The sequence below is a fragment of the Somniosus microcephalus genome, chromosome 12 (assembly GCF_052327205.1).
Source record: "Somniosus microcephalus isolate GS21.2 chromosome 12, FLI_Smic_1.0, whole genome shotgun sequence".
Lineage (NCBI taxonomy): Eukaryota > Metazoa > Chordata > Chondrichthyes > Squaliformes > Somniosidae > Somniosus > Somniosus microcephalus.
This window is the reverse complement of record NC_140998.1, coordinates 46,336,749-46,364,599: the sequence shown is the minus strand read 5'-3', so window position 1 is coordinate 46,364,599 and position 27,851 is coordinate 46,336,749. Positions and strand designations below refer to the sequence as shown.

Here is a 27,851-nt window from a genome sequence, read left to right as displayed (position 1 = left end):
AGTCCTGTACAGCATCAGGTGATTGCGGAGAAGGTTGGTGGTGTTGCTGGTGCTGCTGGTGTTGGAGCTCATCCTGGTCCGATTCTGAGGACCAAAGTGAGACAGAACAATGGCACCCATGTTGATGGAATAGATGGCAGGTGAAGTACAGGTGACAGAAGTGATCTGTCAATGGCAAGAGAGTTCTTCCAATGAGGTGACACTGGATGGAGACTTTGCTGGAATCACTTGCAGCCTGCAGAATCTGTGCTGGAAATAGACTGAGCAACAGCTTCTGCCTGAGGAAAGTGATCATCTGTCAGGTGGGAGCTTTTCCTGTACATTTGATGCTGTCAAGTAATCAGCTGGAGCAATGGCCACGGAACTCTCGCCTCAGGTTGACAGACGTGGTTCCCGAGCTGCATGATTTCCGTGGCCATGCAAGGAAATTTAAAAAGTAAGTGAAAACAGGCTCTTAAGTGCCTGTAAACTACCTGATAATCATCTCAATTGGGTCCCTCGCCACTGCCAGTCAGGTTGGCTCTGTGATGACAGACGCGCCTGGGGGAAAGGTGCATGGGAGCGAGATGACAGCAAGTTCCCGACCCGCTGTCAAAAATAACAACCTTCCACCGATCACGCCCGCTACCACTCCGGAAAATTCCGGCCAATGAATCTGTGTCCCCTCAGGAATACTGCACCAGTCAGCTCCTTAATGCAAATGAACATAGTCCTTTGGATATTGTTTCGGATATCCCACTCCCAGCCCCAGGTGATAGGATTGGCTCAACAGTGAAAGAACTTAAGACAGAGTAATTTGAATCACATGCGACACTCTTAAGTCTTCTGCAACCATCTAACAAATAATTTTAGTGCATCGTTGGAGGTTGGAGTTTGAACCTCCATTCCCCCTGCTTCTTTGTTAGACCTAGGTAGGACATTCTTACCCTGGTGATCCACTCTCTCAGTTATGGTCCTACTTGTATTCTTGTACCTCCTCTTCCTATTTCTCTTTTGAAACTGAGATGGCTATCTTAATAGGAGCAAATGCCATGTTATCATCTTGTTGGTTTTGCCACAATACACCTCTCATGTAGTACCGTTCAGCTGTAACTTATACCGCCGTGTGGACACCACAAGTAACTATTCAGAAAATGCAATGTGGGTGCAATTTGTTTAAATTATAAGGCTAATTGTCAGCCATATATTTATTTTCAATAGAATATCGTTTTGAAATCAATTATACTTTAACACCCTTTACAGTTCCACTGCATTTAACAAAAGCATTGAATTTTGGTAACTGAACATATACAGTTCTTGAGACTCACTTTTCTTTATCTTTCCTGGATTATTTTGTTGATTGCAATATTATATTGAATCTTTTTACTTCTATCAAAGAATACTACACAATGCAAAAAGGTATTTGTCTCACTGTAGATGGCAACATGAGCTTCAACACAAAAATATGTCATCCCAAAACAATTTTTACACTGTTTCTCTGTTAGGTCCAAGCACAAATTCCTACTAGTAAAAGGATTAAGATGTAGATAATCCTCTTAAATTAAAGGTCAGATGACCATATTGAACAAAATCCAACATTTGTGCGAGGTGGCCAATTTCCAGCTCTGAGTTCATATCTGAACTTATAAAAGGAGGTTTGCAAAAACATTAAAAAAAAAATATCAGGAACTGTACTGCTAAATGTAAACAAAATAAAAATAACAGGCCTCCTCCAAAATGATATAAATCCAACTTTTATTCATGGTTGAATTAGACTGTAGTCCTATCCTTGAAAAATTTGAGCTGTTTTCATTAGAACAAGGAGATTATGGTGTGATTTGATAGAGGCATTTAAAATTATGAAGGAATGGGACAGAGTAGATAGAAGCAGACTGCTTCCAGTGGTTGAAGGGTCTATAATGAGGGGACATAGATATAATATTTATATATAAGCAGTTTAGGTCAGACAGCATGAGAAACTTTTTTTTTTTACGAAGGATGGGAGGCTGTGGTAACAGAAACCGTAGCGTAGATTTTCAACTTGCAGGCCAGATGCGGATTGGCCACACATTATAGAAACCAAACAATTTTCATTGGTTTCAATCTACGAAGCAGGCAGGAAGGAAGGTCGAAGAAAGAACTTGCACTTATTTAGCACCCACTATTATCCAAAAACATTTTACATCCAATGAATTACTTTTGCAGTCTAGTTACTGTTGGTTTGTAGGCAAACATGGCAGCCAATTTGCAAACAAGATCCCGCAAACAGCAAAAAGAGATGAATAACCAGTTAATCTGTTTTTGGTGGTGTAGACTAGCACACCAGGAGAACTCCTCTGCTCCTCATTAAATAGAGCTCTTACATTCACCTGAAAGGGCTGTCAGAGTCTTGGTTTAACATCTCATCTGAAAAGCAGCACCTATGACAATGCAGCACTTCTTCAATACTGCACAGGTAAGTCAGTTGAGATCAAGTGCTCAAGTCCTAGAGTGGGCCTTGAATCCATAACCTTCTAGCTCAGAGGTAAGAGGGCTACCACTGAACTAAGGCTGACCCGTGTGGAGCACATGGAATTCAAACACTACCTTAGGTAGAAAGTTAGTGTATATTCTATGTACTGATCTGCCCCATGCCATGTGAAAGCAAAATGCATCTTAATTCACTTCTTATAAAACCCTCAAATTACAGCCACCACCATTACTCAGTGATTCTCTGGTGACTATCACCCTATATGATGAAGAATCTAAAGATTAGTATTCCAACCTACACAAACTCAAAGACTAATCCAGCCAATCGTCTTTCGGATGAGACGTTAAACCGAAGCCCTGTCTGCTCTCTCAGGTGAACGGAAAAGATCCCATGGCACTATTTTGCAGAAGAGCAGGAGAGTTCTCCCCAGTGTCCTGGCCAATATTTATCCCTCAAGCAACATTATTAAACAGATTATCTGGTCATTATCACATTGCTGTTTGTGGGAGCTTGCTGTGCACAAATTGGCTGCCGCGTTTCCTAAATTACAACAGTGACTTCACTTCAAAAAAAATGTACTTCATTGGCTGTAAAGCGTTTTGGGACGTACGGTGGTCGTGAAAGGCGTTATATAGCGAGGAGGGTAGCCTCAGTCTGCAGGACGATATAGATGGGTTGGTCAGATGGGCGGAACAGTGGCAAATGGAATTTAACCCTGAAAAGTGTGAGGTGATGCATTTTGGAGGGACTAACAAGGCAAGGGAATACACAATGAATGGTAGGACCCTAGGAAAGACAGAGGATCAGAGGGACCTTGGTGTGCATGTACATAGATCCCTGAAGGCAGCAGAACAGGTGGATAAGGTGGTTAAAAAGGCATATGGGATACTTGCCTTCATTAGCCGAGGCATAGAATATAAGAGCAGGGAGGTTATGATGGAGCTGTACAAAACGCTGGTTAGGCCACAGCTGGAATACTGTGTGCAGTTCTGGTCGCCACACTATAGGAAGGATGTGATTGCTTTGGAGAGGGTGCAGAGGAGATTCACCAGGATGTTACCTGGGATGGAGCGCTTCAGCTATGAAGAAAGACTGGACAGGCTGGGGTTGTTTTCCTTGGAGCAGAGAAGGCTGAGGGGGGACCTGATTGAGGTGTACAAAATTATGAGGGGCATAGATAGGGTAGATAGAAAGGAACTTTTTCCCTTAGTAGAGGGGTCAATAACAAGGGGGCATAGATTCAAGGTAAGGGGCAGGAGGTTTAGAGGGGATTTGAGGAAGAACTTTTTCACCCAGAGGGTGGTTGGAATCTGGAACTCACTGCCTGACAGGGTGGTAGAGGCAGGAACACTCACAACATTCAAGAAGCATTTGGATGAGCACTTGAAATGCCATAGCATACAAGGCTACGGACCAAATGCTGGAAAATGGGATTAGATTAGACAGGGCTTGATGGCCGGCGTGGACGCAATGGGCCTGTGGTAAACCACTGTTGTTAGTATTGTTGTTCACTGTTAGTACTGTTGTTCACTCTTGCATATTGTTGTACTTGTCTGTGCATGCCTCAGCTGACTCCGCCCCTGGCTCCACCCTCATGGCTGGGTATAAAGGTCGCTGCTCAGAAGCCTCCAGCCCTTTTGGATACCAGGCAACCACAAGAGGCATGCTCTGTTCTTTGGTAATAAAAGCCTGTTTATTACTTTCTCAATCTCCAGTCTTTTGTAGCAATTGATAGTGCATCAATTTTATTACCAAAGTTAAATGTTGGCTGCGGATGCTGATCAACCGATGGCGCAAAACGCTGAGCAGCAGGCGCTGCTGCGAGCCCTCAGACCAACATGCCTGGACCTAGACCCCCAAGAAGCGGGTTCGTCGACTAAATTCGCACAATGGCTGCGTTGCTTTGAGGCGTATCTGGAAGCCTCGACCGTGACTCTTGATGAAAATAAACTGAAAATCCTGGCCTCGAAGGTGAGCCACCAAGTCTATACTTTAATCCAAGATGCGACGACCTACGCGGCGGCTATCGACCTACTGAAAGGGCAGTATGCACGCCCGGTTAACACGGTCTATGCCAGGCACCTTTTAAGATCTCGCAGACAGCAGCCCGGGGAATCGGTGGAAGCCTTCCTACGGGCACTGCGGGTACTCGGACGCGGCTGCGACTGCAAGGAAGTATCGGCCGCGGCACATGCGGAGGGATTGATACGAGACGCTTTCGTTGCGGGTCTAAGGTCCGACTACTCCCGGCAGAGGCTGCTGGAGAAGGGTGAAATAGACCTGACAAAGGCAGTGTCCCTCGCGCTCTCGCTTGACGCGGCCCACAGAAATATGGACGCTTTCTCCCCTCATCGCCCCGCGCCGTGGACGCCGCAATCTTGGGCCATGGGACCGCCACCTCCGACTGCTGCAGCGATGTCCAAGGCACAAAAATGCTATTTTTGTGGCCAAGCTAAACACCCTAGAGCACGCTGCCCCGCGAAGAATGCTACCTGCTCCGGCTGCGGGAAGAAAGGTCACTACGTTAGCGCCTGCAAAGGGAAGACCGCTAACGCCAGCAGCGCTGCGTGCGAACCGTGGGCGCAGCCATCTTGTCCGCCATCTTGGGCTCCCCCAGCCACGTGGGGATCGGGACCGTGGGCGCCGCCATTTTGTCCGCCATCTTGGACGCCTCCGACTTCAACCACGGGGGAGCCGGACTCAACCACCGCCTCATCTGACGACCACATCGACTCGCTCGACCATACGCTGGCCTCCGTGACGCTGGACCAATCTCTCCCTCATCAACTGTCCAGGTCCATGATGGATATTACGGTAAACGGCCGCGCCACTACCTGCCTTTTTGACAGCGGGAGCACGGAGAGCTTTATCCACCCCGACACGGTGCGCAGTTACTCTCTCCCGGTCCTGCCGACGCGCCATCGGATCTCTTTGGCTTCCAAAGCCCAGTCAGCGGACGTCGGTGGCTACTGTGTAGTGACCCTTTCAGTAAGGGGCACAGAATACAAAAATTTTAAACTTCTAGTCCTGCCCCATCTCTGCGCTGCCGTTCTACTGGGGTTGGATTTTCAGTGCCACCTTAAGAGTGTCACATTAGCGTATGACGGACCCCTCCCCCCACTCACAGTCTGCAGCCAGCAGCTTTTAAATCGCCCGCCGTGCACCATTTGCAGCCTCTCCACCCTTAAAGTTCCCCCCCCCTCCTTGTTCGCTAACCTCACCCGCGACTGTAAGCCCATCGCTACCAAAAGCAGGCGTTACAGTGTTGGGGATAGGAGCTTCATTAAATCCGAGGTAGCGAGACTCCTGAAGGAAGGGATTATTGAAAGTAGCACCAGCCCATGGCGAGCACAAGTGGTGGTAGTGAAGACTGGCGAAAAACAGCGCCTAGTTATTGACTACAGCCAGACGATCAATCGCTACACCCAACTAGATGCATACCCACTCCCCCGCATATCTGACATGGTCAATCAGATAGCACAATACCGGGTGTTCTCGACGATTGATCTGAAGTCGGCATACCACCAGCTCCCCATCAGGGCTGAGGACCGCCAGTACACAGCTTTTGAAGCTGACGGTCGGCTCTATCACTTTCTCAGAGTTCCCTTCGGCGTCACCAACGGAGTTTCTGTCTTCCAACGGGAGATGGACCGGATGGTTGACCAGAACGCGCTCCAGGCCACTTTCCCATATCTAGACAACGTCACCATCTGCGGCCACGACCAGCAGGACCACGACGTTAATCTAGAGAAATTCCTCCGGACGGCCCAGCGGCTGAATCTCACATACAACAAAGACAAATGTATGTTTCGTACTACGCGCCTCGCTATTCTTGGCTGCGTAGTGGAGAACGGAGTCATCGGCCCAGACCCCGATAGAATGCGCCCCCTTATGGAGCTCCCCCTCCCCCACTGCCAGAAAGCACTGAAGAGATGCCTGGGGTTTTTCTCTTACTATGCTCAGTGGGTGCCCAACTATGCGGATAAAGCCCGACCCCTCATCAAGTCCGCCTCCTTCCCCCTGACAGCAGAGGCCTGTGCAGCCTTCACTCTCATAAAAGGAGACATTGCGAAGGCCACAATGCACGCTGTGGATGAGTCCCTTCCTTTTCAAGTGGAGAGCGACGCATCCGACTTTGCCCTAGCTGCAACCCTTAACCAGGCGGGGAGACCCGTGGCTTTTTTCTCAAGGACCCTCCAGGGCCCCGAGATTCGACACTCCTCTGTCGAAAAGGAGGCCCAGGCCATTGTGGAAGCCGTGCGACATTGGCGGCATTACCTGGCCGGAAAACGATTTACCCTGCTCACTGACCAGCGTTCAGTGGCTTTTATGTTTCATAATAAGCAGCGGGGCAAAATCAAGAATGACAAGATCTTAAGGTGGAGAATCGAACTCTCCACCTACAATTACGATATCTTGTACCGGCCCGGGAAACTCAATGAGCCCCCAGATGCCCTATCACGTGGTACGTGCGCCAACGCGCAGGTTGATAGGCTACAGACCCTCCACAATGACCTCTGCCACCCGGGGGTCACCAGGTTCTTCCATTTTATCAAATCCCGTAACCTGCCCTACTCCATCGAGGAGGTCAGGACCATGACCAGGAACTGCCAGATCTGTGCCGAGTGCAAGCCGCATTTTTATAGGCCAGACAGAGCGAGCCTGATCAAAGCCACGCGCCCCTTCGAGCGGCTGAGCATCGATTTTAAAGGGCCCCTCCCCTCCTCTGACCGCAATGTGTACTTCCTCAATATAATTGATGAGTACTCCCGTTTCCCGTTTGCCATCCCTTGCTCGGACATGACCAGTACCACGGTCATTAAATGTCTGAATGACCTCTTCGCCTTGTTCGGTTTCCCTAGCTATATCCATAGCGACAGGGGCTCATCTTTTATGAGCGACGAACTTCGGCAGTACCTGCTCGCGAGAGGCATTGCTACAAGCAGGACCACCAGCTACAACCCCCGGGGTAACGGCCAGGTGGAAAGGGAGAATGCGACAGTCTGGAAGGCAGTCCTTTTAAACTTAAAATCTAAGGGCCTTCCGACCTCCCGCTGGCAGGAGGTCCTCCCTGCGGCGCTCCATTCCATTCGGTCGCTGCTCTGTACACCCACCAATGCCACTCCTCACGAGAGAATGTTCTCCTTCCCCAGGAAGTCCACGTCGGGGATTTCGCTACCAACATGGCTGACTTCTCCAGGTCCCGTCCTACTGCGGAAGCACGTGAGGACCCATAAGGCGGACCCCCTGGTCGAGAGGGTGAGCCTCCTCCACGCCAACCCGCAGTATGCTTACGTGGTGTACCCGGACGGGCGGGAGGACACAGTCTCCATTCGAGACCTCGCACCTGCAGGTGCTCCTGAAACACCCTCTTCGCCACCCACCGCTACTCCTGCCTACCCCCAGGACACAGTCCCCGCACGGGACCTCGCACCTTCGGGTGCCTCTGAGAGACCACCATTGCTACCTCCCATTACCCATGCTCTGACCCCTGTAGACGGCATGCAGCAGCCCCAGGGTCCGCCACCTGCTACACCTCCTCTGAACGAGACACCGGGTTCACCATTGGATGCTGCACCATCACCGCCGCTGCTGCGACGCTCAGGACGGCTTACAAGGCCTCCTGATAGACTTCAGTACACGAATTTTTAGTGCACTTCACCCCGCCGGACTCAATTCTAAACAAGGGGTGAATGTGGTAAACCACTGTTGTTAGTATTGTTGTTCACTGTTAGTACTGTTGTTCACTCTTGCATATTGTTGTACTTGTCTGTGCATGCCTCAGCTGACTCCGCCCCTGGCTCCACCCTCATGGCTGGGTATAAAGGTCGCTGCTCAGAAGCCTCCAGCCCTTTTGGATACCAGGCAACCACAAGAGGCATGCTCTGTTCTTTGGTAATAAAAGCCTGTTTATTACTTTCTCAATCTCCAGTCTTTTGTAGCAATTGATAGTGCATCAGGGCCGAAGGGCCTCTTTCTGTGCTGTATAACTCTATGACTCTATAAATGCAAATCTTTCTTTTTTTTTCTCTTCAATGATGATTTGGAATCCTCTTTAGTTGAAATACCTTATCCACACTACAGTATTAATTAGGCTGGAAGATTAATGGACTGTGATAAGTATGAATATGCAAGAAAGGCAATGGCCCTGGTAACTCTAGAATTGCAAGGCTTCCTGCAAGATTTCTACAGGAAGACATTAATTAATGACACTAATTGACAAAGAAGCTTTATGCGTGAAGGATATAGTTCTGACAACATCAGCAACGTACTAAATCTAATAGAACTATGCAACAAAATGAGACACACCAGCTGTGGCAACCTTCCTAGATGTGCAGAAAGCATCTGACTGGGTGGAATGGAACTTCCTCCAGTTCTGTGTAATATTCAATAATGGACACAAATAATATAGCATGACTCACAGACATATATTCGGATTAAAGTGTCAGTCTTGGCCTTTAGTTTATGCACACAATAGGGTTTCCCCTTTTATTTCTATGTAGTTACTATTCCTTTCGAGCCCCTTGCTGGTTGAGGTGCGTTTGCAATTAAGAGAATAAAAGCAAGTAAGACTTACCATAAAAATACACTTTCTAAACAGATGACATATTGCTACTTGTGATCAACACTTCAGTTCTCTAGCTACAACATTGTGTGCGACAAGGCCAAAGCATATCTAATCCTGCTTTTCAGCAGTTCTAGCCCATTACCCCTTCAATAGGATAGTTAATCCATTAGATTAGGGGGGAGAAATTGAGTTGCGCCCCCTTTGGGGCACTAATTTCGTCGGGGCGCAACTTTTAGCACCCCCCCGGCCGAAATTGAGCGGTAGCGCCCCAAGAAGGAAGCGGGGCACTACTGGAAGCACCCTGCCTCCCTCTTGGGGAGCTGCGAGGGAATATCGCAGTGCTATGTGCCGCGGTATTGCAGGCCTTCATCCCCTTCTTAAAGGGGAGGTGCCTTGCGCAGCGCGACTCGGGATCCAGCTGAGCCCCTGGAAATCAGAGTGCTGGCAAAAGAACCCGGCACTCAAGAGAAGTGCCGGGCTCATGGAGCGCAGCCGACACTCCGCGGGCTCATGGGGAGGGGGGCAGGTCAGGAGGCCGGGGACGGGAGTGGAGGTAGGTGCTGGCAGGCGCCAGCAACAAAAATGGTCGCCAGGCACCTCGCCTTTAAATAGCGCCGCCCCGGCGGCAAGTTGGCGCCCCTGACCCCATCGGACATAGCGTCTAGCGGTAATTCAGGGGGCGCTACTGAAGATCGCGGCCGGGGTGCGAGCGGGGCGCTGCGCACGGCGATGACATCATCACCAGTGGCGCAGCGCCGCGCTAACAATTAGCGCTGCAGCTAACCTCCCGCTGAATTTTGCGGGAGGCATTGGTGGCGCTGCGCCCAGGCGCTTGTTGCTTTGCACAAAGCAACCGAATTTTTCCCCCTTGGTTTCCACATTCTTGCAAAACTTAATAAACATCAAATTTCTCTTACCATTTTTGAAATAAAATACTTCTGTTGACAAGGGTATATGATAGAGGAAATAAAGAGGGACATCAACATAGTCAAACTCCAAGCAAAGGCTCAAGAAGAATAAGGGCTGGATTTTCCGACCGGATGCGGGATGGTGGCGGGTTCGGTCTTCAGCGGGTTCCAGTCCCGCTCCCTGTTGCAGCCGCCCTCCATTAACGATTTTCTATAGATTGGCCTCATTAGGGCCGGCGATCGGCGGGTGCGGGTCGGCTGCCCACGCTTGATGACGCGCTGGGAGCCTGGATATTTAAAGGGGCCATGACCCCTTTGCTTTTCACTTTCTTTCTTCTGCATTTGAATGCTGGTTGCTGCAGGAATGGCCGCACAACGCTCCAAGGCTGCTCCACGTTCCGATGATGGCTCCCTCAATGCTCTTGTGGAGGGAGTAAGAGGATGAAAGGAGGTCCTCTTCCCCTCTGATGGATGGAGGAGGCCTCCTCAGCACACAAAGGCAGCCTGGCTGCAAATCGCTGAGGAGGTCAGTGCTCGGTCTGTGTGTACACGCACCTGGGTGCAGTATAGAAAGAGGTTCAATGATCCGATGTGCTCAGCAAAAGTGAGTATAACATCACACTTACCTTCAATCTGCTTCCCATTTCTTCTTATCCCCATCGCTCTGCATTTGCAACCTACTCCGCACATCCCAACTGACCCTGACACCCCTTGCACCCTCACCCATCACTCTCTCTATGTACAGAATCACTTCACCATCCTACTATGCACCCCTCACACTCGCTCTCACTGTTATGGAATGACAACAACTAACAATGCATAGGGAGGGACCTTGGTATTGGCACCTCATTCCATCTTTGTCTCCCTCTAAACATTTATTTTATCCATTCTTAACACTGACTCCATCAATCTCGCAGAAACTTCACTTGTGTCCCTCATTGCAGGAAAAGAGAGCCCACAGTAAGAGGGAGAGAGGGAGGACAGGAGGAGGCCCACCATCCCTGGCACATATAACCACCGCTGAGGAGGCAGATCTGGAGATCGTGGGAGGTGTAGAGGAGCTGGAAGTGGGGGATGGAAAGACGGGCACAGTACAGCAAGCTGGTGACAGGTTTGCAAATTAATTCTATCATTTTGATTTCATAAGTGACTGATATGGCATCTGATGCTCATAGAAATATAGTTATGATGATCATTTGCACAATGGGATGTGTCTGCTACCTACATATCACATGTCTAACTCATGCCTTTACTCCCCCACAGGGCCATCGAGAGCCCCCCTCCCCACTGTCCATGAGGAAGAGCTGGATGACTCCTCAGAGGAACCTGCAGCCTCTGAGGGAGCAGCGTCAGCAGAAATGAACGCACCCAGCACCAGCGCAGAGACGCACACCTCGGTGGGTAGTTTATGAGATAGAGTAGTGTTGTCACCTGGTGTATCACAGCTCACAATTGAGCATGAGTAGATGGTGGAGACAGGGACACCAGTGGAGAGGCCTTGTCGGAGGCTGCAGGGCGCTCCTAGCTCTGCTCAGCTGCATGTAGACGCTGTGCCTCTGGCACCATCTAGAAAGAGAGCAATACTGGAGCTTCAGGAACAAGTGCAGGAGGCGCTGACAGGGTTTGCAACCACTGTAACTGCGAGTGTGCAGAGAATGGAGGATTCCATCTCAATCATGAGCAATGCTGTGGTGCACGCAATGGTGAATGTAGGTGCCGCCATGGAAAGGATGGCAACCTCCATGGAGGACATAAATCGCCAGACTCAGGAGAACATGGTTACACTTCTAAATAGATGGTCATCTATGGAGGATGGATGGGCATCTATTGAGGTGCGAGACCAGAGGTTCATGGACGTCCTTGTTATGAGGAATGTCAGCACACAAATGGGTCCTCATGGCCCCACTTATGTGCAGCAGGGTGCTCTCCAGCTACTTGCTAGCAATACAGTGTGGGTGACCCATGAGAGGGATGGTGGTGGTCGACAACAAGGAAGTGAGGGCTCCTCTCCAACGCTCACACTCCCATGCCACTATGGAGCCCTCGGTCAACTCCCCAGATGCCTCACCCAACTGATATGGCCGTTTCTGCCCCTGTACATACGCAGGAGGAGCAGAGTGTTGCGGAGCCCTCTAAGGCTTCCAAACCCAGAGGATGCCCATCAAAGGCGTCTAAGCAGGCGCAGCAGGGAAGTGAGCATGCTGCCTCTACATCTGCTGAAGCCACAGGGGAAGCACCATGTAGAAGCACACGTAAGAGAAAGCTAAAGCACAAATAGTCACAAGGGTAGTCGCTTGGTTGATTTCATAGTATACCATTTTACGTTTGTCATGTTTATTTCTAGTGTATTAAAGTTATGCAATGTGAATGATTCAATGCGTTGACCTATGTGTGCTCAGAATTGGAAGTGTCACATTAAGGGCTGAGGGTGCCTTTCATCTGCAGTGATGTTGGGGAGTGTGATAGGAATGCATAGTTCATTGTTCAGATGCTGTATTGTGTGGAATGGAGGTCCTGCCAACCCTCATGTACATGAGCCAGCCACATGTATGTACAGCGTAAAGTTAGGCAAATCTGGCATGGATTAGTCCATCCCCTGCCTGACAGCCAGCAATGAGGTTGCATGCTGGTAGCACTAGGACAGCCGCGTCTGCCAGGTGTTCTTCATCTGCAGCATCATTTGCCTCTTCCTCCCCCTCCTCCTCTGAGGAGGAGGACATGCGCTGAGCCACTTGTTCCTCAGGCAGCGGTAAGCCACGCTGCAGTGCGATGTTGTGCAGGGCACAGCAGACCATGATGATTCTGGACACCTTGGCTGGTATGTACTGTAGATCTGTCCAGGTATCTGAAGCGCATTTTGAGCAATCCTATGGTTTGCTCTATGATGCTTCTGGTGGAAATATGGCTCACATTGTAACGCTCCTCAGCTTCGTTTGATGGCCTCCTCATCGGTGTCATTAGCCACGTCTTCAGGGGATAGCCCTTGTCTCCAAGTAGCCATTCGGAAACTTAGGTTGGCGGATTAAAGAGCTGAGGCACAGTGGACTGCCGCAGGATGTACGAGTCATGGCAGCTGCCAGGGAACTTTGCGCACACATGCATAATGTTCCTGTGGTTCAGTTGCATGTTGAGCGAGTGGAAGCCCTTGCAGTTCACAAATATAGCTGGGTTGTGATGGGGTGCCTTGATGGCCACATGTGTTCAGTCGATGATGTCGTGCACTCTAGGGAAGCCTGCCATATTGGCAAACCCAACCACCCCATGCCGTTACACTTGCTTCATCCATTGAGAAGTGGATGTAATTGGGCGACTTGCCAAAAAGGGCATCAGTAACCTGCTTAATGCATCTGTGTGCAGCTGACTGGGAGATGCCGCTGATGTCTGCAGATGTTCCCTGGAAGGACCCTGATGCAAAGAAGTTGAGGGCGGTGGTGACTTTGACAACCACTTGTAAGGAGTGTCCACCCGCTCCTCTGGGCTGCAGGTCTTGATGCAGCATTGTGCGACCACCTCTCGTGAAAGCCTCAGCCTCCTTTGGCACTGCTGCTCAGTCATGTTGAGGAAGCTCATCCTCGGCCTGTAAACCCTGTGTTGGGGGCATCTCCTGTGGCGCGCTGTGCAGCCTCTGCCCTGTGCAGCATCAGGTGGCTCAGGAGAAGGTTGGCGCTCTTGTTGTCGGTACTGCTGGTGTGCCTGGTTCTGCTGCTGCCGCGGCTGCTCACCCTCAGAATCTGAGGACCATGATGAGACAATACAAATGGTTCCCATTATGCTGGTGAAAATGTCACTTCAGGATGAAATGTTATAAGCGTTCAGTCAAAGTGGAGAGAGGTTATTCCAAGGGGGTCACAGTGTATATAGATCTCACAACACACACTTACAACCTCAAAACACCTGAACAATGTCTTCAACATCCTGCAATCAGAAAGTTCAGGCTTTTGAAATTCAACTAGAGTGGTAGGTTAGCTTTAATGCTTCTCTTGCGGCTGTGAAGTATTCAGCTTGTTGGAACGCCCGACTCAATCAGCTGGCATGTTCCTGGAACACCGTGGAACACGTTGAAAATGTTGCAAAATTGAAAGCTCCTCTCAAAATAGAATTAAACAGGTAGTTAAACCTTAACTGCCTCTCCCGCCGCTTTGTGTCGGGTCTGATCAGGAGTCGCAGACCCGACACCTTGGAAAGTTGCATGGAGGTGGGTTCGCAACCCGCCATCTTGGATTTAACTCCGGACCCGCCTCCAAACCTGCCCTCTGAGCGCCGGCAAAATCACGGCCTAAATTCCCAAGCCGAGATTATACCATGAGCTTACACTCATTTGCTCTATAGAAACTTTCCACTCCCTCGTCAAGCAATAATGACATTAATATTGCAATTTACAAGAATCTTGCAACGCTCTAAAGAGTGCAAGCTAACTGCAGAGGCAAATACAGCTTTAATTAAAGGTACAGAAAGAGCTCTGCAAACATGTCAGGAAATGTTAGGCCACACAGGGCATTAGCTCTGGGACAGAAATAAAAGGCTTTTGGTTTACCATTTCAGTAAAGCTGAACTGCAGAATAAGCACATTAAGAGAAATGCTAAAGCAGAATGTGAAAATCATGCTAAATGCCTACAGGAAGGAAGGGTGGAAGAATGGGTTTGAACTTTTACAGTAATTTTCATGCAGCAGCCAATTTCCACACAGCAAGATCCCGCAAACAACAAACGAATGAATGAATGACCAGATTATTTGTTTCTGGTGGTCCTGATTGAGGGAGGATTGCTGGCCAGGACAACAGAAATTGGTTATGGCCCGTTTATGGTCGCATAACCAGAGGCGCACAGAGAGCGCGCGACCCAACTGGGCGGCACAAGGCTGGCCCAAAATTGGGCCTCAGGCCTCATTTACATTATCTGGATGAGCTGCCGGCGCCTATCATGCCTCCATAGGTAGCTCGTCCATTTTACATTGTTGAATATCAGGCCGCTTGAGGGCGGTGGAGTGGTATCCAGGTGTGGAACCGATCGCAGGTACTGCGTAGTCGGGGGCCACGCCCCTGCTCCTAATGGCTCCACAGCAATGTGTTTTATTTTTAAAAGCTTACTTTTTGGTGGCTTAAAATTCCAGAGTGGAGCAGGCCTGGCTCCTGCTCTGCACTTTTCAATTTAGCAGAGGGGGCCTAAGAGAGGCATTAGGTCCCTCATACACATAGGTAAGGGGCATGATGACTGGTTTAGGCAGCCGTCAAGAACTCCAGAAACAATGGCCTAATCCAATATGGGGTCAGGCGTTGTTGGAGCGCAGGATGTTGGTCACTGAAATTGGCCCTTGTTGCGTATGTTTTACGACCATAAAACGGGAGCAACAAGGTCCAACTTCTACCCAAGAGTTCTTTTACGTCCACCAGAATAGTTTAACATCTCATATGAAAGATGGCACTGCATCAAGCTTACTTTAACAGCAATAAGAACAGAAAGTGCTGGAAATCCTCAGCAGCTCGATGACCTTTCGTCAGAACTTCAGAAGGTCATCGGCCTGAAATGTTAACTCTGTTTCTCTCTCCACAGATGCTGCCTGACCCACTGAGTATTTCCAGCATTTTCTGTTGTTATTTCAGATTTCCAGCATCCACAGTAATTTGCTTTTGTATTCGTGTTTTTTTTTACTTTAACAGCACCTCTATTCCCCGCAACCTCTACCACCGAGAAGCACAAGAGCAGCAATGTTGTGGGTACACCATCACTGCCATGTTCCCCTCCAAGTCACACACCATCCTGACTACTATCGCTATTCCTTTATTGTTAATGGGTCAATATCCTGGAATTCCCAATCTAACACCAGCGCAAACACCACAAAGACTGCAGCAGGTGAAGGAGAAGGCCCGCCACCACCTTCACAGGGCAACTATGGACGGGCAATAAATAAGGCCTTACCAATATCGCCCACATTCTGTGAACAAAAAAGATGTCACTCCTATGTAACCATTTTTGTTAATATTTTCATGATCAGCAACATAATCTAAAGATTAAAAAAGCAGGCCAGCACAACTGATAATAGCCAAGGGAACTGTTCTCCAAAAAAGATAATTATGCACCCAAACTATCGTTTTGAGATGCGACTGTCAGTGCAGTCATTCTCTTAGCATTGCATCATAATTGCAGCTATAAATGAGGCACTGTACGTAACCACTCTTAAAACAGTTTTAAATCAAAGTATTAAGAAAATAACTTTCTTCCAGTGTGCTATTTTCTATGGTTGAAGTTAATAAGCCTGTACAAAACTGCTAAACTATCTATAAAATGTTCTGTCTTACTGAGTCTTTTTAAATGCTTAACCTTCAAAGAGCAAATGAAAGTGGATAACCAAGACAGCTACCTAACGCTTCTTAAAAAGTACAAAGAAACAAAGAAATTCTACAGGAACACAAAATATTCGAGCCAGAATATATCTTAATTGAGATTTGTACAAATTCACTCTGTTTAGACTTTGTAGCTTACACACCTACACTTTAACAGAAGGGTAATTCATTGGGTCAGAATTTACTGTAACCGGCGAAGGGACAGCTCCCGCCGTTCGTTAGACTTGCCCTTGCCCGTTTAAATCCCATGAGCTTTTGCACAACAAGTTGCTGCAGGTGGCACACTGAAATGGCGCGGTGCCCTCTGCAGCCATCTGGGACATGTGTGAACAGGGAAAGCAACTGTGTATCTCCTTCGCAAATCAGATTGTTAATGAACAGCGCAGAGTCCGAGCCAGGAAGTGTAAGTTAGAATAGTGAATGCAATGTCAAATCAAGTACAGAAAGCTATATAAAGAGAGGGAAAGAAAGATTGGATTAAGAGACAGGGAAAAAAGAGACAGAAAGAAAAAGTTTTTAAAAATGATTTAATTTAAAAAAAATCTGCAACAACAATTAAAAACTGAAGGAATGAGACTCCACACTTGTAAAAGTTAATTTTCAGTGCCAGAGAGATTGATTGGCAGTAATTAAGACTTATCACGCTGTTAAAAAGGGTACTTATAGAATCATAGGGGGGGGGGGGGAATTCGTGTTCGCCAGCAAAGTTGCAGGTGTCACCGGCAACTGGAGTTAACAGCCGCTGAAAATGGCTGCAATGCTAGCATAGCAAAACTGGTCTGGGGGGTATGGAGATTACAGGTGCAGTGCTCACCTTCCATGCAGTGCCGTCCTGGTGGCATTGCTGGAGGCATCCAAGGCGAAGTTCCTGTCCAGGAGCGACGTTGGAGCTTCCCACAGTCTCTGGAAGCGAGGCTGTGGAGCTCGCAAGGAATTGTGAGTAATGAAGAGGTCTGAGAATTAAAGGGGCCATGCAGACTGAAGCAATACAAATCAAAATGAAGTGAAACAAAGCAATTTTCGGCCCTTTCTGCCTTTTAAAAATACTTAACATTAAAAAGAAGTTCCAAATGTGAATATTCAGCTTTTAAAACTGAATTACCTTCCTAACCTCAAAAAATGGGAAAACTGCCTCAGCACTGACACAAATGGCTCAGCAAGCCAGGGAAGGGGCACCCAGGGTCTCGCACGCAGCACTCCAGCTTTGTGTAGGGGGTCAACACTACAAGAGAGGTCCTCTACCCCCAAGGGCCAGGCGGCCCTCCAGAAAGAAGGATGTGGGAGTACATCACCGAGACCGTCACTGCCAGCAGCGTCGCCCCCACCATCTGCTCCAGTGCCCAAAGAAGCTTCATGACCTCAGAACAGTGGTCAAGGTCAGTGAATGCATCTTCAAAAGCCGTCTTCTACCAACTGCACCGCTAGCCTCACACACTGCTCAATGCACGACCCCCAATCACTCACCTACTAACAATGTGCACCAATCACAAGGCACATCTCCCACTCCTAGCCTCACCTCACCCCCTTGGAGGAGACGGTGCAGGCCATTCTTGGCAGGGACATGGCTGAGCCTTTGGCCAGCGGCGGGGCTGAAAGGATACAAGATGCTGGTATTCTCATACATTATCCTCCTTCTGGCATGCATCTCTTGCTTCCCGCCCTCCCATCACCACAACTCCACCCTTGTGCCTTCCTTATTTCACACACCCAAGAAATGCAGCCTGCCCAGCCAATGGGTGACCAAGAAGAGGGAGAAGAGAGTGAAGAAGAACAAGAAGACAAAGATTGATTTGACACTCCCAGCCACCAGCTCCTCAAGGTCAACCAGCAGGGCCATTTGCAGTGTCCCCCACTGAAAATCAGCAGCCTTCCACCAGCCATGCTGCAGCCCCTGAGGTAGCACTGCATGATACCAGTGGGGTAGGCAAAGGCACGCATAAGACAGTCACTAAGAGAATGCATATGGGTGATGAGTTGATTTCTTGATGTTAAATTGGATGGCTAGACGTATATAGGTGGATTGGAAAGTTTGCTTTGTGGTGGCTTTTATTTCAGCATCGTGGCCAAGAGGACGTTGTGATGGTCAGTAACAGATGGAAGGTAAGGTGTGGGGCTAATGTTGAAAGGGGAATTGTGGTTGTGGTCACTGGGACTGCAGGCGGATGATTCCATCCCAGATATCCCGGCCACAAAGGGGCTGTCAGGGATGCATCCTTCCTTCTGCTTCCTCCTTTTCTGCTTCCTCCTCTTCTGTGCCTTCCCCTTCCCTCTGCAAGCAGACACTGTAAATGACAGCATAAAATGCTGGAAATACCCAGCTGGTCAGGCAGCATCTCGACTGGAGACATGAACTCTGCTTTTCTCTCCATGGATGCTGTGTGGCCTGCTGATTATTTGCAGCATGTTCTGTCTTCTCAAAGGCCTTCATTTACCATCTGAGCCCTTGCAAGCGTCCAGCAGCACTCCCTACACACTTAAAAATCTTTTCACATCTATTGCAGCAAACCACCACTTCAATAAAATCAAAAGAACCCAGTCCAAAACCTTGAATCCAAACTTACCTGAACGGTGTGTGTGTCCCTTTAAGAGAAGCAGACATCGCCATTGTCAGCCTACTTGCACAGCAGGTTAACCTGGTGTGCTTAGGACCCAGCGCTGAATTCAGTGCTAGGGTCAAAGTTCATGTTAATGGGGTGCCAGGCGGCAAAATGTTGTTTTCACACAGCTTACAGCGGAGCGGTGCATCTTGCCAGCAACTTCCGGATTTTCACGTTTAACTACGCATCAGCACTGGCCTGAAGTTGCGGTCCGATTTGCGCATTACAGTAAATTCTGCCCCATTGTGTCTTATGTTCCCATCTTTATAAAACAGCACCTCCTGGATCTACTATTATCATTGCTATGGAATATTTGCTGGTAATATATGCAAAATGATATGTCAGTTCACACAGATGTCATACTGCAGGTGTTATTATGTAGAATTTGTTACAGACACAAAGCGATCTCAAAAAAATGTAGTTACTTACTGCTGAGCACTTCTCCCTTGGAGCTGAACTGAATAGCAAATAAATTCTGAGCAACCTGACTTAATGTTTACTTCACAACAATTAGACTTTGTTTCCTTAAAAGGGGCATAGTTCCACTTTAGCAGAAAAATATCTTGTGCATTACATGGTATTAAACTCTTGTACTTATAACATATGCATCATCTCATTCAGTGTGAACATCATAGACACTAACTAATGATGCATGATTATTTCAGAAAGCATTTGATACGGTGCCACACAAGAGGTTATTACACAAATTAGGGCTCATGGGATTGGGGGTAATATATTAGCAGGGAATGCGGAGTCAGGGGACAAGTAGCAGAATGGATAGCTGGCTGACTTCAAGACAGAAAGCAGAGAGTTGGGGTAAAGGGTAGTTATTTAGAGTGGCAGAGGTGGGAACTTGCAGAATGGGCATATAATTGGCAAATTAAATTCAACACAGATAAACGTGAGGTATTACATTTTGGTAAGAAAAATGGGGAGGTCACCTATTACTTGGAAAATAAGAATCGAAATAGGAAGAGGAGCAAAGGGATCTCAGAGTACAAATACACAAATCACTAAAAGTATCGACACAGGTTAACAAGGCCATAAAAAATGCAAACCAAGCTCTAGGGTTTATTTCTAGAGGGATAGAATTGAAAAGTAGTGAAGTTATTGAACCTTGGTTAGACCACACTTGGCATACTGTGTACAGTTCTGGTCACCATATTATAAAAAGGATATAGAGGCACTGGAGAGGGTGCAGAGAAGATTTACAAGGATGATACCAGAAATGCGAGGGTACACCTATCAGCAAAGGATGAACAGGCTGGGTCTCTTTTCTCTTGAAAAGAGAAGGCTGAAGGGTGACCTAATAGAGGTCTTTAAAATTATGAAAGGTTCTGATAGAGTTGGTACAGAGTGAGAGTTTCCACTTGTGGGGAAAAGCAAAACTAGAGGCCACCAATATAAGATAGTCACCAAGAAATCAAGTAGGGAATTCAGAAGAAACTTCTTCACCCAGAGAGTGGTGAGAATGTGGAACTCGTTACCACAGGGAGTGGTTGAAGTGAATAGTATAGATGCATTTAAGGGGCGGTTAGATAAGCACATGAGGGAGAAGGGATTAGAGGGTTATGCTGATGGAGTTAGAGGAGGAAAGACAGGAGGAGGCTTGAATGGAGCATTATCGCCGGCATGAACTGGTTGGGCCGAATGGCCTGTTTCTGTGCGGTATATCCTCTGTAATCCTATGGATTGAGGATTGGTTAACTAATAGAAAACAGAAAGTAGGAATGAATGGGTTATTTTCAGCTTGGCAGGCTGTAACTAGTGGGGTACCGCAAGGATCAGTGCTTGGGCCCCAGCTATTCACAATCTACATCAATGACTTAGATAAGGGGACTGAGTGTAATGTATCCAAGTTTGCTGACAATACAAAGCTGGGTGGGAAAGTAAGTTGTGAGGAGGATGCAAAGAGTCTGCAAAGGGATATAGACAGGTTAAGTGAGTGGACAAGAACATGGCAGATGAAATATAATGTAGAGAAATGTGAATTTATCCACTTTGGTAGCAAAAATAGAAAAGCAAAATATTTTTTAAATGGTGAGAGACTGGGAATTTTTAAAAATTTGTTCCTGGGATGTGGGCATTGCTGGCATGGCCAGCATTTATTGCCCATCCCGAATTGCCCTTGAGAAGGTGGTGGTGAGCCGCCTGCTTGAACCACTGCAATCCTTGTGGTGAAGGTACTCCCACAGTGCTGTTAGGTAGGAAGTTCCAGGATTTTAACCCAGCAACGATGAAGGAACGGCGATATATTTCCAAGTCAGAATGGTGTGTAACTTGGAGGGTAACGTGGAGGAGATGGTGTTCCCATGCGCCTGCTGCCTTGTCCTTCTAGACGGTAGAAGTTGCAGGTTTGGGAGGTGCTGCCCATGAGGCCTTGGCGAGTTGCTGCAGTGCATCTTGCACATGGTACACACTCTAGCCACGGTATGCCGGTGGTGGAGGGAGTGAATGTTTAAGGTGGTGGATGGGGTGCCAATCAAGCGGGCAGATTTGTCCTGGATGGTGTCGAGCTTCTTGAATGTTGTTGGAGCTGCACTCATCCAGGCAAGTGCAGAGTATTCCATCACACTCCTTACTTGTGCCTTGTAGATGGTGGAAAGGCTTTGGGGAGTCAGGAGGTGAGACACTCGCCGCAGAATATCTAGTCTCTGACCTGCTCTTGTTGCCACAGTATTTATGTGGCTGGTCCAGTTAAGTATCTGGTCAATGGTGACCCCCAGGATGTTGATGGTGGGGGATTTGGCGATGGTAATGCCGTTGAATGTCAAGGGGTGGTAATTAGACTTTCTCTTGCTGGAGATAGTCATTGTCTGGCACTTCTGTGGCGCGAATGTTACTTGCCACTTATCAGCCCAAGCCTGAATGTTGTCCAGGTCTTACTGCATGCAGTGATGGACTGCTTTATTATCTGAGGAGTTGGAAATGGAACTGAACACTCTGCAATCATCAGTGAACATCCCCACATCTGCCCTTATGATAGAGAGAAGGTCATTGATGAAGCAGCTGAAGATGGTTGGGCCTGAGGAACTCCTGCAGCGATGTCCTGGGGCTGAGCTGGTTGATCTCCAACAACCACAACTATCTTCCTTTCTGCTAGATATGGCTCCAGCCAGTGGAGAGTTTTCCCCTTGATTCTCATTGACTTCAATTTAACTAGAGTTCCTTGATACCACACTCGGTATAACGCTGCCTTGATGGCAAGGGCAGTCACTCTCACCTCACCTCTGGAATTCAGCTCTTTTGTCCATGTTTGGAACAAGGCTGTAATGAGGTCTGGAGCCGAGTGGTCCTGGTGGAACCTAAACTGAGCATCAGTGAGCAGATTATTGGTCAGTAAATGTTGGTATTCAGAGGGATCTGGGTGTCCTCAACACCTCCTCTCTGGTGAAGAAGGCCCAGTAGCGCCTATATTTCTTGAGGAGGCTGAAGGGATGTAATCTGTCACCCCCGATCCTCTCTAACTTCTACCGCTGCACTATAGAGAGCATCCTGACAAACTGTATCACGGTATGGTACGGCAGCTGTAGCTCCCATGACCGGAAAGCCCTGCAGCGGGTAGTCAAAACTGCACAACGCATTACCGGCACCCGGCTACCGACCATAGAACATATATATCAGAAACGCTGCCTACGGAGGGCACGGTCCATCATCAAAGACCCTACCCACCCCAGCCACAGTCTGTTCGCCCTCCTACCATCTGGAAGACGCTACAGATGCATTCGCACCCGTACGACCAGATTTAGGAACAGCTTCTTTCCCAGGGCTGTCATCCTACTGAACTCCACAAATAAACACTAAAGCCTGCACATCTGCCGATGCACTTTATTATGGTCATATTTATGCTAATATATATGTACAAATGTATGTTGAAATGTTTAAGTGTCCTAATCCAAATTGTACACTCTCGGGAGCCGCAAACCTACATTTCGTTGTACTGCACTTGTGCACTAACAATGACAATAAAAAGTTGATTTGATTTGATTTGATTTGATTTGTACATGAATCACTGAAAGTTAACGCGCAGGTACAGCAAGCAATTAGAAAAGCAAATGGTATGTTAGCCTTTATTGCAAAAGGATTGGAGTATAAGAGTAAAGAAGTCATACTGCAATTATATTGGGCCTTGGTGAGACCACATCTGGAGTACTGTGTACAGTTTTGGTCTCCTTACTCAAGGAAGGATATACTTGCCTTAGAGGGAGTGCAACAAAGGTTCACCAGACTGATTCCTGGAATCGGGGAATTGTTCTATGAGGAGAGGTTGAGGAGACTAGGGCTATATTCCCTAGAATTTAGAAGAATAAGAGGTAATCTCATTGAAACATATAAAATTCTTAAAGGGCTTGACAGGGTAGCTGCTGGGAGGATATTTCTCCAGGCTGGGGAGTCTAGAACTAGGGGGTCACAGTCTCAGAATAAGGGGCTGGCCATTTAGGACTGAGATAGGGAGAAATTTCTTCACTCAAAGGGTTGTGAATCTTTGGAATTCTCCACCCCAGAGGGCTGAAGATACTCAGTCGTTTCACGATATTCAAGACAGAGATCGATAGAGTTTTGGATATTAAGGGAATCTAGGGATATGGGTACAGTGCAGGAAAGTGGAGATGAGGTCGAAGATCAGCCATGATCTTATTGAATGGCGGAGCAGGCTCGAAGGGCCAAATAGCCTACTCCTACTCCTGCTCCTATTTCTTATGTTTCTTATGAAAGAGTGCATATTTAAGGCTGTTACACATGGAAACTGGAGGCTGTTTCTTTTTAGTAATAAACATATAAATTACAGTGTAAAATATTTCAAAGTGAGTTCATCTCATAAGTAATGAGGCAAGGTCACATTTACAATAAAATATTTTTATGTGATTGTAAATTTAAGCTATAAGAACAATAATCGAGGTATAATTCTGTCGATGGTGACAACAATTTGCGGGAGAAATGGTTAGTCTGACAGAGAGCAGGGTGAAACTTGTACTGCGGAGAAAGTAGTGACCACTTCAAGCATACGTGCAGCAGATACAGCTATTTTCTACTGAGGTAATTGGGCAAATTACTTTCACTACATGGTTCTCTGAATAGTTGAGGTATTAACAATTTCAGCCCATGAGCTAAATGTTATAGGATTGGACCTATACGAAGGAAAAAAGAATAGTTCAATTAGAAATTAAACGTGTTTTTTTCCTTTGACTTATGTCAAAACTATTCTAAATAAAGATCTAACTTGATTCAAAGGTCCAGTGATTATGCATGTTTCTTCACAAAGATTTGCTTCTAAAAGCTTTTGGTAAACAAAACAAACTTCGCCTGTTGAGGTCATGAAAATACATTTCCAAATATTAATACACAACACTTATACAAGTGATTTATAAAAAAAAATCAAGGTTATGTTTCAAAATATGAAACAGTTTTTACAATACAGATGAGATTCTAGCAAGTATATGGTTTACTGTTGAAGAATACTGTACAACTCTCAACCCCTTTCACAGCACATTGCGTAGCACAAGCACTTCAGTTAACAGCATTGCAATGAATACAGGCTTTAACAAAAAAAATGAAAAGCAAACTGGCCATGAAGGGTATTACTTCAGTTCATCCCCAAAAACACCTATCCTTGTAATGTTCATGCTAATCATTTAAAAATATATCCTTTTCAACACGTGTTATCACAGAAAGAGTTCCGCCCTGATGACCTGAACAGCACAATTATTAGCCTGAAGTTGCATAATCTCATAACTACAATGATGTAACTTGCTCTGGCTATGCACTGACTTGATCTATTGTTATGTAGCCAAGAGCCTGAGGCAGGCTTTCACTGAAAGCTGGCACTTTACCATAGGCAAAGCATGGCCATCCACTCAGTATTTAATAAATCTCAGAATAATGGAAATCATGAATAACTGCCATCAGTGAAAGGGGAAAATTGAATTTAAAATGTCATCAGAAGAGATGTGAAAATTGTCCAACATTTGCTGACTGCTGGCGGAAAACCTTTATGCTGACAGGAATAAATGTCAGTCTTGACGCAACTGGGTATTTGCGAGACCATTCGCTGAGTAGGCTCTTGCAGTTAAGCCTTTGGTATTTCTGGTTTAAAAGAGTCATAAAATAGTTACAGGCCTGGACCACAAAAAAAATTATCTTGCTATCCAGCACAAATTACAATTAATTTTATCAAATATATATATTCATCTTTTCCAAACTGCTTTAAACATATTTTGCAGTAGTTTAGAGTGAAATTCCATACAGCATATAGCCCAGCAGAATAAACAATGGTGAATTCGGTTCCTGAACAATGAGTATTTGGCTTATACTAAACAGAAGCTTATAGCACTTTTCTTTTGGGAATTATGATCTACCCTTGTTTACAAGATTTCCCCTCTGCCCAACTGGATGTTACAATAGTTACAGTGCAAATCTCTAACTTGTGGAGTGGTTGCCCTGCTTTGAACATCATTTGGGGCCTGGGAATGCTCTGAAAAATAGCAACAGGATCTGGACCTTTCACAAAACATTGCAACTTAAAATTTCATACATATAAATCAGCATTATATACAATCACAGATGATTCATTTCCCTAACTTTCCAAACACCTCCAAGATCCCAAAACATCACAAATGTCACTAATTCTTCAGATTTTAGTTTTAAAATTGTGTTGAATTAATTTTCGGCGCAGTAACTAATTTTAATCTCCCGGCGCTGCAGAACTTTACTTGAAAGCTGCGCTTGTGTTATTGTTGCTGAGGACTGGACGTGAAATGTGATGTCAATAGAAACGCCCACAACAGCCAAGCAAAGTCGGACTCCTCCAAAAGGTCCTTTTCTCTCTCTCTCTCTCTCTCTTGTAAAGGGTGAAAGGAAGTTGCAAATCGCTGGGGATGAGCTCACGTTCACCTTTTACCTCGGGGTGAATTTAAACTCCTGACTTGACTGAGGGGGGAAGAGGAGCATTAAACAGGAAGAGGAATTGATCAATAGGAAGGAGGGACGGCCCTTGGCCACTCACCCTTCCCAGTCTAGCTGTGTCCATCGCTGTGTTGGGGTTTTTCCTATCTCTCACACACATACACACTGCAAAAGGGACTGAGATACATTCGGAGGAAATGGTTTTCCACTTACTTGGAGGCACCAATTGCCTGGGGGGAGGAGGGGGCGGCGGCGGCGGGGGTAACGGGGGAGGTCGACACCAGCAGATCTCATGGCAGCTGTCAGTCTCGAAAACCGATCTCCCGCTGGATTTCTGGAGCTCGCCCTGAGCAAGCTGGCAAAGTAAAAGAAACTTGCATTAAACAGCCGGGGGAGAGGGAGGGAGAACACAGAGATACAGCCTCCCTCTATAAGCTCACTCACTTCTGCACCGTTAACTCACCTGAAAGAAGAAGAAGAGAGACGCTACAAGGTAGCGGCTCAGAATGCAGGGGCAGAGAGCGAAGGGGAGCTCGGCCGCCAACATGCCTCCTCCTGCTGGGCTCTGCTCACCACCTGCGCGACTGACAAGGCAACGCGTTAAACTTGGGCGGGATTCGGCAATGAAGAGATGGCAAAACCGTCCCTTTTGTAAACTTTGATGGGAAGGGTTCGAATTTCCCAGGAAGACTTTCCGTTTGCTCACATCGAAGTTGTCCTCGCTGACTTTGTTCCCCGGGACCTGAGGCAGCTGGAGCCTCTTTGAAGTCTCTCTCCACACACGATCGCGCTTAAACTGCGGGCAGAAAGTCCAGAGGCGAACAGCACAGAGAGAGAGAGAAGCGTCCGTCCCTTGTTTGATGCAACTTGGCTCTTGACAGGGAGAGACGCCAGATCTGCCTTAAAATCGCAATGGCCGCAACACCAAACTGCTGCTTGAATACAGATATATTCAGCGATCCAGAAAAGTTAGCAAAGCTCAGGGGGAAAAAAAACAAATCTTCTCCAAACGGCAGTTTTAAATGAGACGAAAGGATCACTTGTGAGGAGATGCACTCTTTCGGACAATTGCTGCAACAGGCGATGTCCACTTGAAGGGGGTCTGAAGGCAATCGGAGCCACTCCGTCTTCGTCTCCTCTCCACTCGCACAGCAGTCATAGGAAGAGAGCACACACACACCGCCAACTACCTCAAGTCGCCTTTGATGGGGTTGAACGCTGCCACTTGCACCCAATCACCTCGCCGTCGCTCCTTGTGAACGACATGTGGAAAAGGGGGTGAAAAGCAGCGACGTTGCAGAAACCATGCCCCCTCCCCCTTGTTATCTGTGGTAACGCGCCGAGCACCGTCGCTGACAAGTGTTCCGAGCAACAGAAGTGTCAGTTTGCAAGTGTGCGAAGCGAAGTCCCGTAGGAGCTGCTGCAGACCTGGTCACATCACTCCGCGGCAGCCCAGACACATCCTCGAAGTGAGTGGGATCATGCTGGATCCGCATGTGCCAGGAATTTCGCTCCAGCTCGCCTCTGAACCTAATCTGTGCTCAGCACGCTGCAGCAATTTTTCAGAGCGGTGCAGCGTGTCCATTGTGGCACTGCCCTGCATTTGACAACACCGCTTGGATTTATTCCGCTGCGATATATATCTGTGTGCGGCCTGAAGTGACGGTGTTGTAACCTCAAACCCCCCCCACCCACCATGATGTAGGCAGTGCTCGGAGCCCCCGTGGGCCACGCTCTGTCTCTCTCGTCTTGTTTTGCACTGCCTTAAAGCAGCGCAGAAATGCCTCGGCATTGTGTACATTCCCAGGTTGAAATAAAGCAGATGCACGCACTCAACACACTCTTGCCTGTTATCTAATATCCGCCATGTTGTTGTATGATTATATCTATCGCCAATTGTGATTGATGCAGAGTCCAGAGAGTCCCGGCTCTGTGATTTACTGGGAACCTCCGAAGTTGACCAAAGTTGTGATACCCATTTCTATTCTTAATGTGCGACCCCTAATCATGAGCATTTACTGACATTTCTCCAACAAAACGGTTCAGTTATTAAAGGTGCAAAGTTCTCAACTTACAATTTAACAT

The 27,851-nt window shown here is 47.3% G+C and overlaps 1 protein-coding gene across 2 annotated transcripts in view; it reads right to left on the bottom strand.

Annotated features, from left to right (window-relative positions):
- prima1 (proline rich membrane anchor 1) overlaps positions 1 to 27,419 on the bottom strand; it is a 243,588-nt gene extending 216,169 nt beyond the window's left edge. Inside the window, exons 1-2 of one of the 2 annotated variants that reach the window (XM_086002786.1) lie at positions 26,230 to 27,419; positions 25,980 to 26,121 (exon numbers count right to left, since the gene is read on the bottom strand). In XM_086002786.1, the coding sequence (XP_085858912.1) occupies positions 25,980 to 26,121; positions 26,230 to 26,313 (226 nt within the window). In that variant the 5' untranslated portion in view covers positions 26,314 to 27,419. The remainder of the gene's footprint in view (positions 1 to 25,979; positions 26,122 to 26,229) is intronic. The other variant, XM_086002787.1, reaches the window with a different exon arrangement.
- Between the last annotated feature and the right edge of the window lie 432 nt (positions 27,420 to 27,851).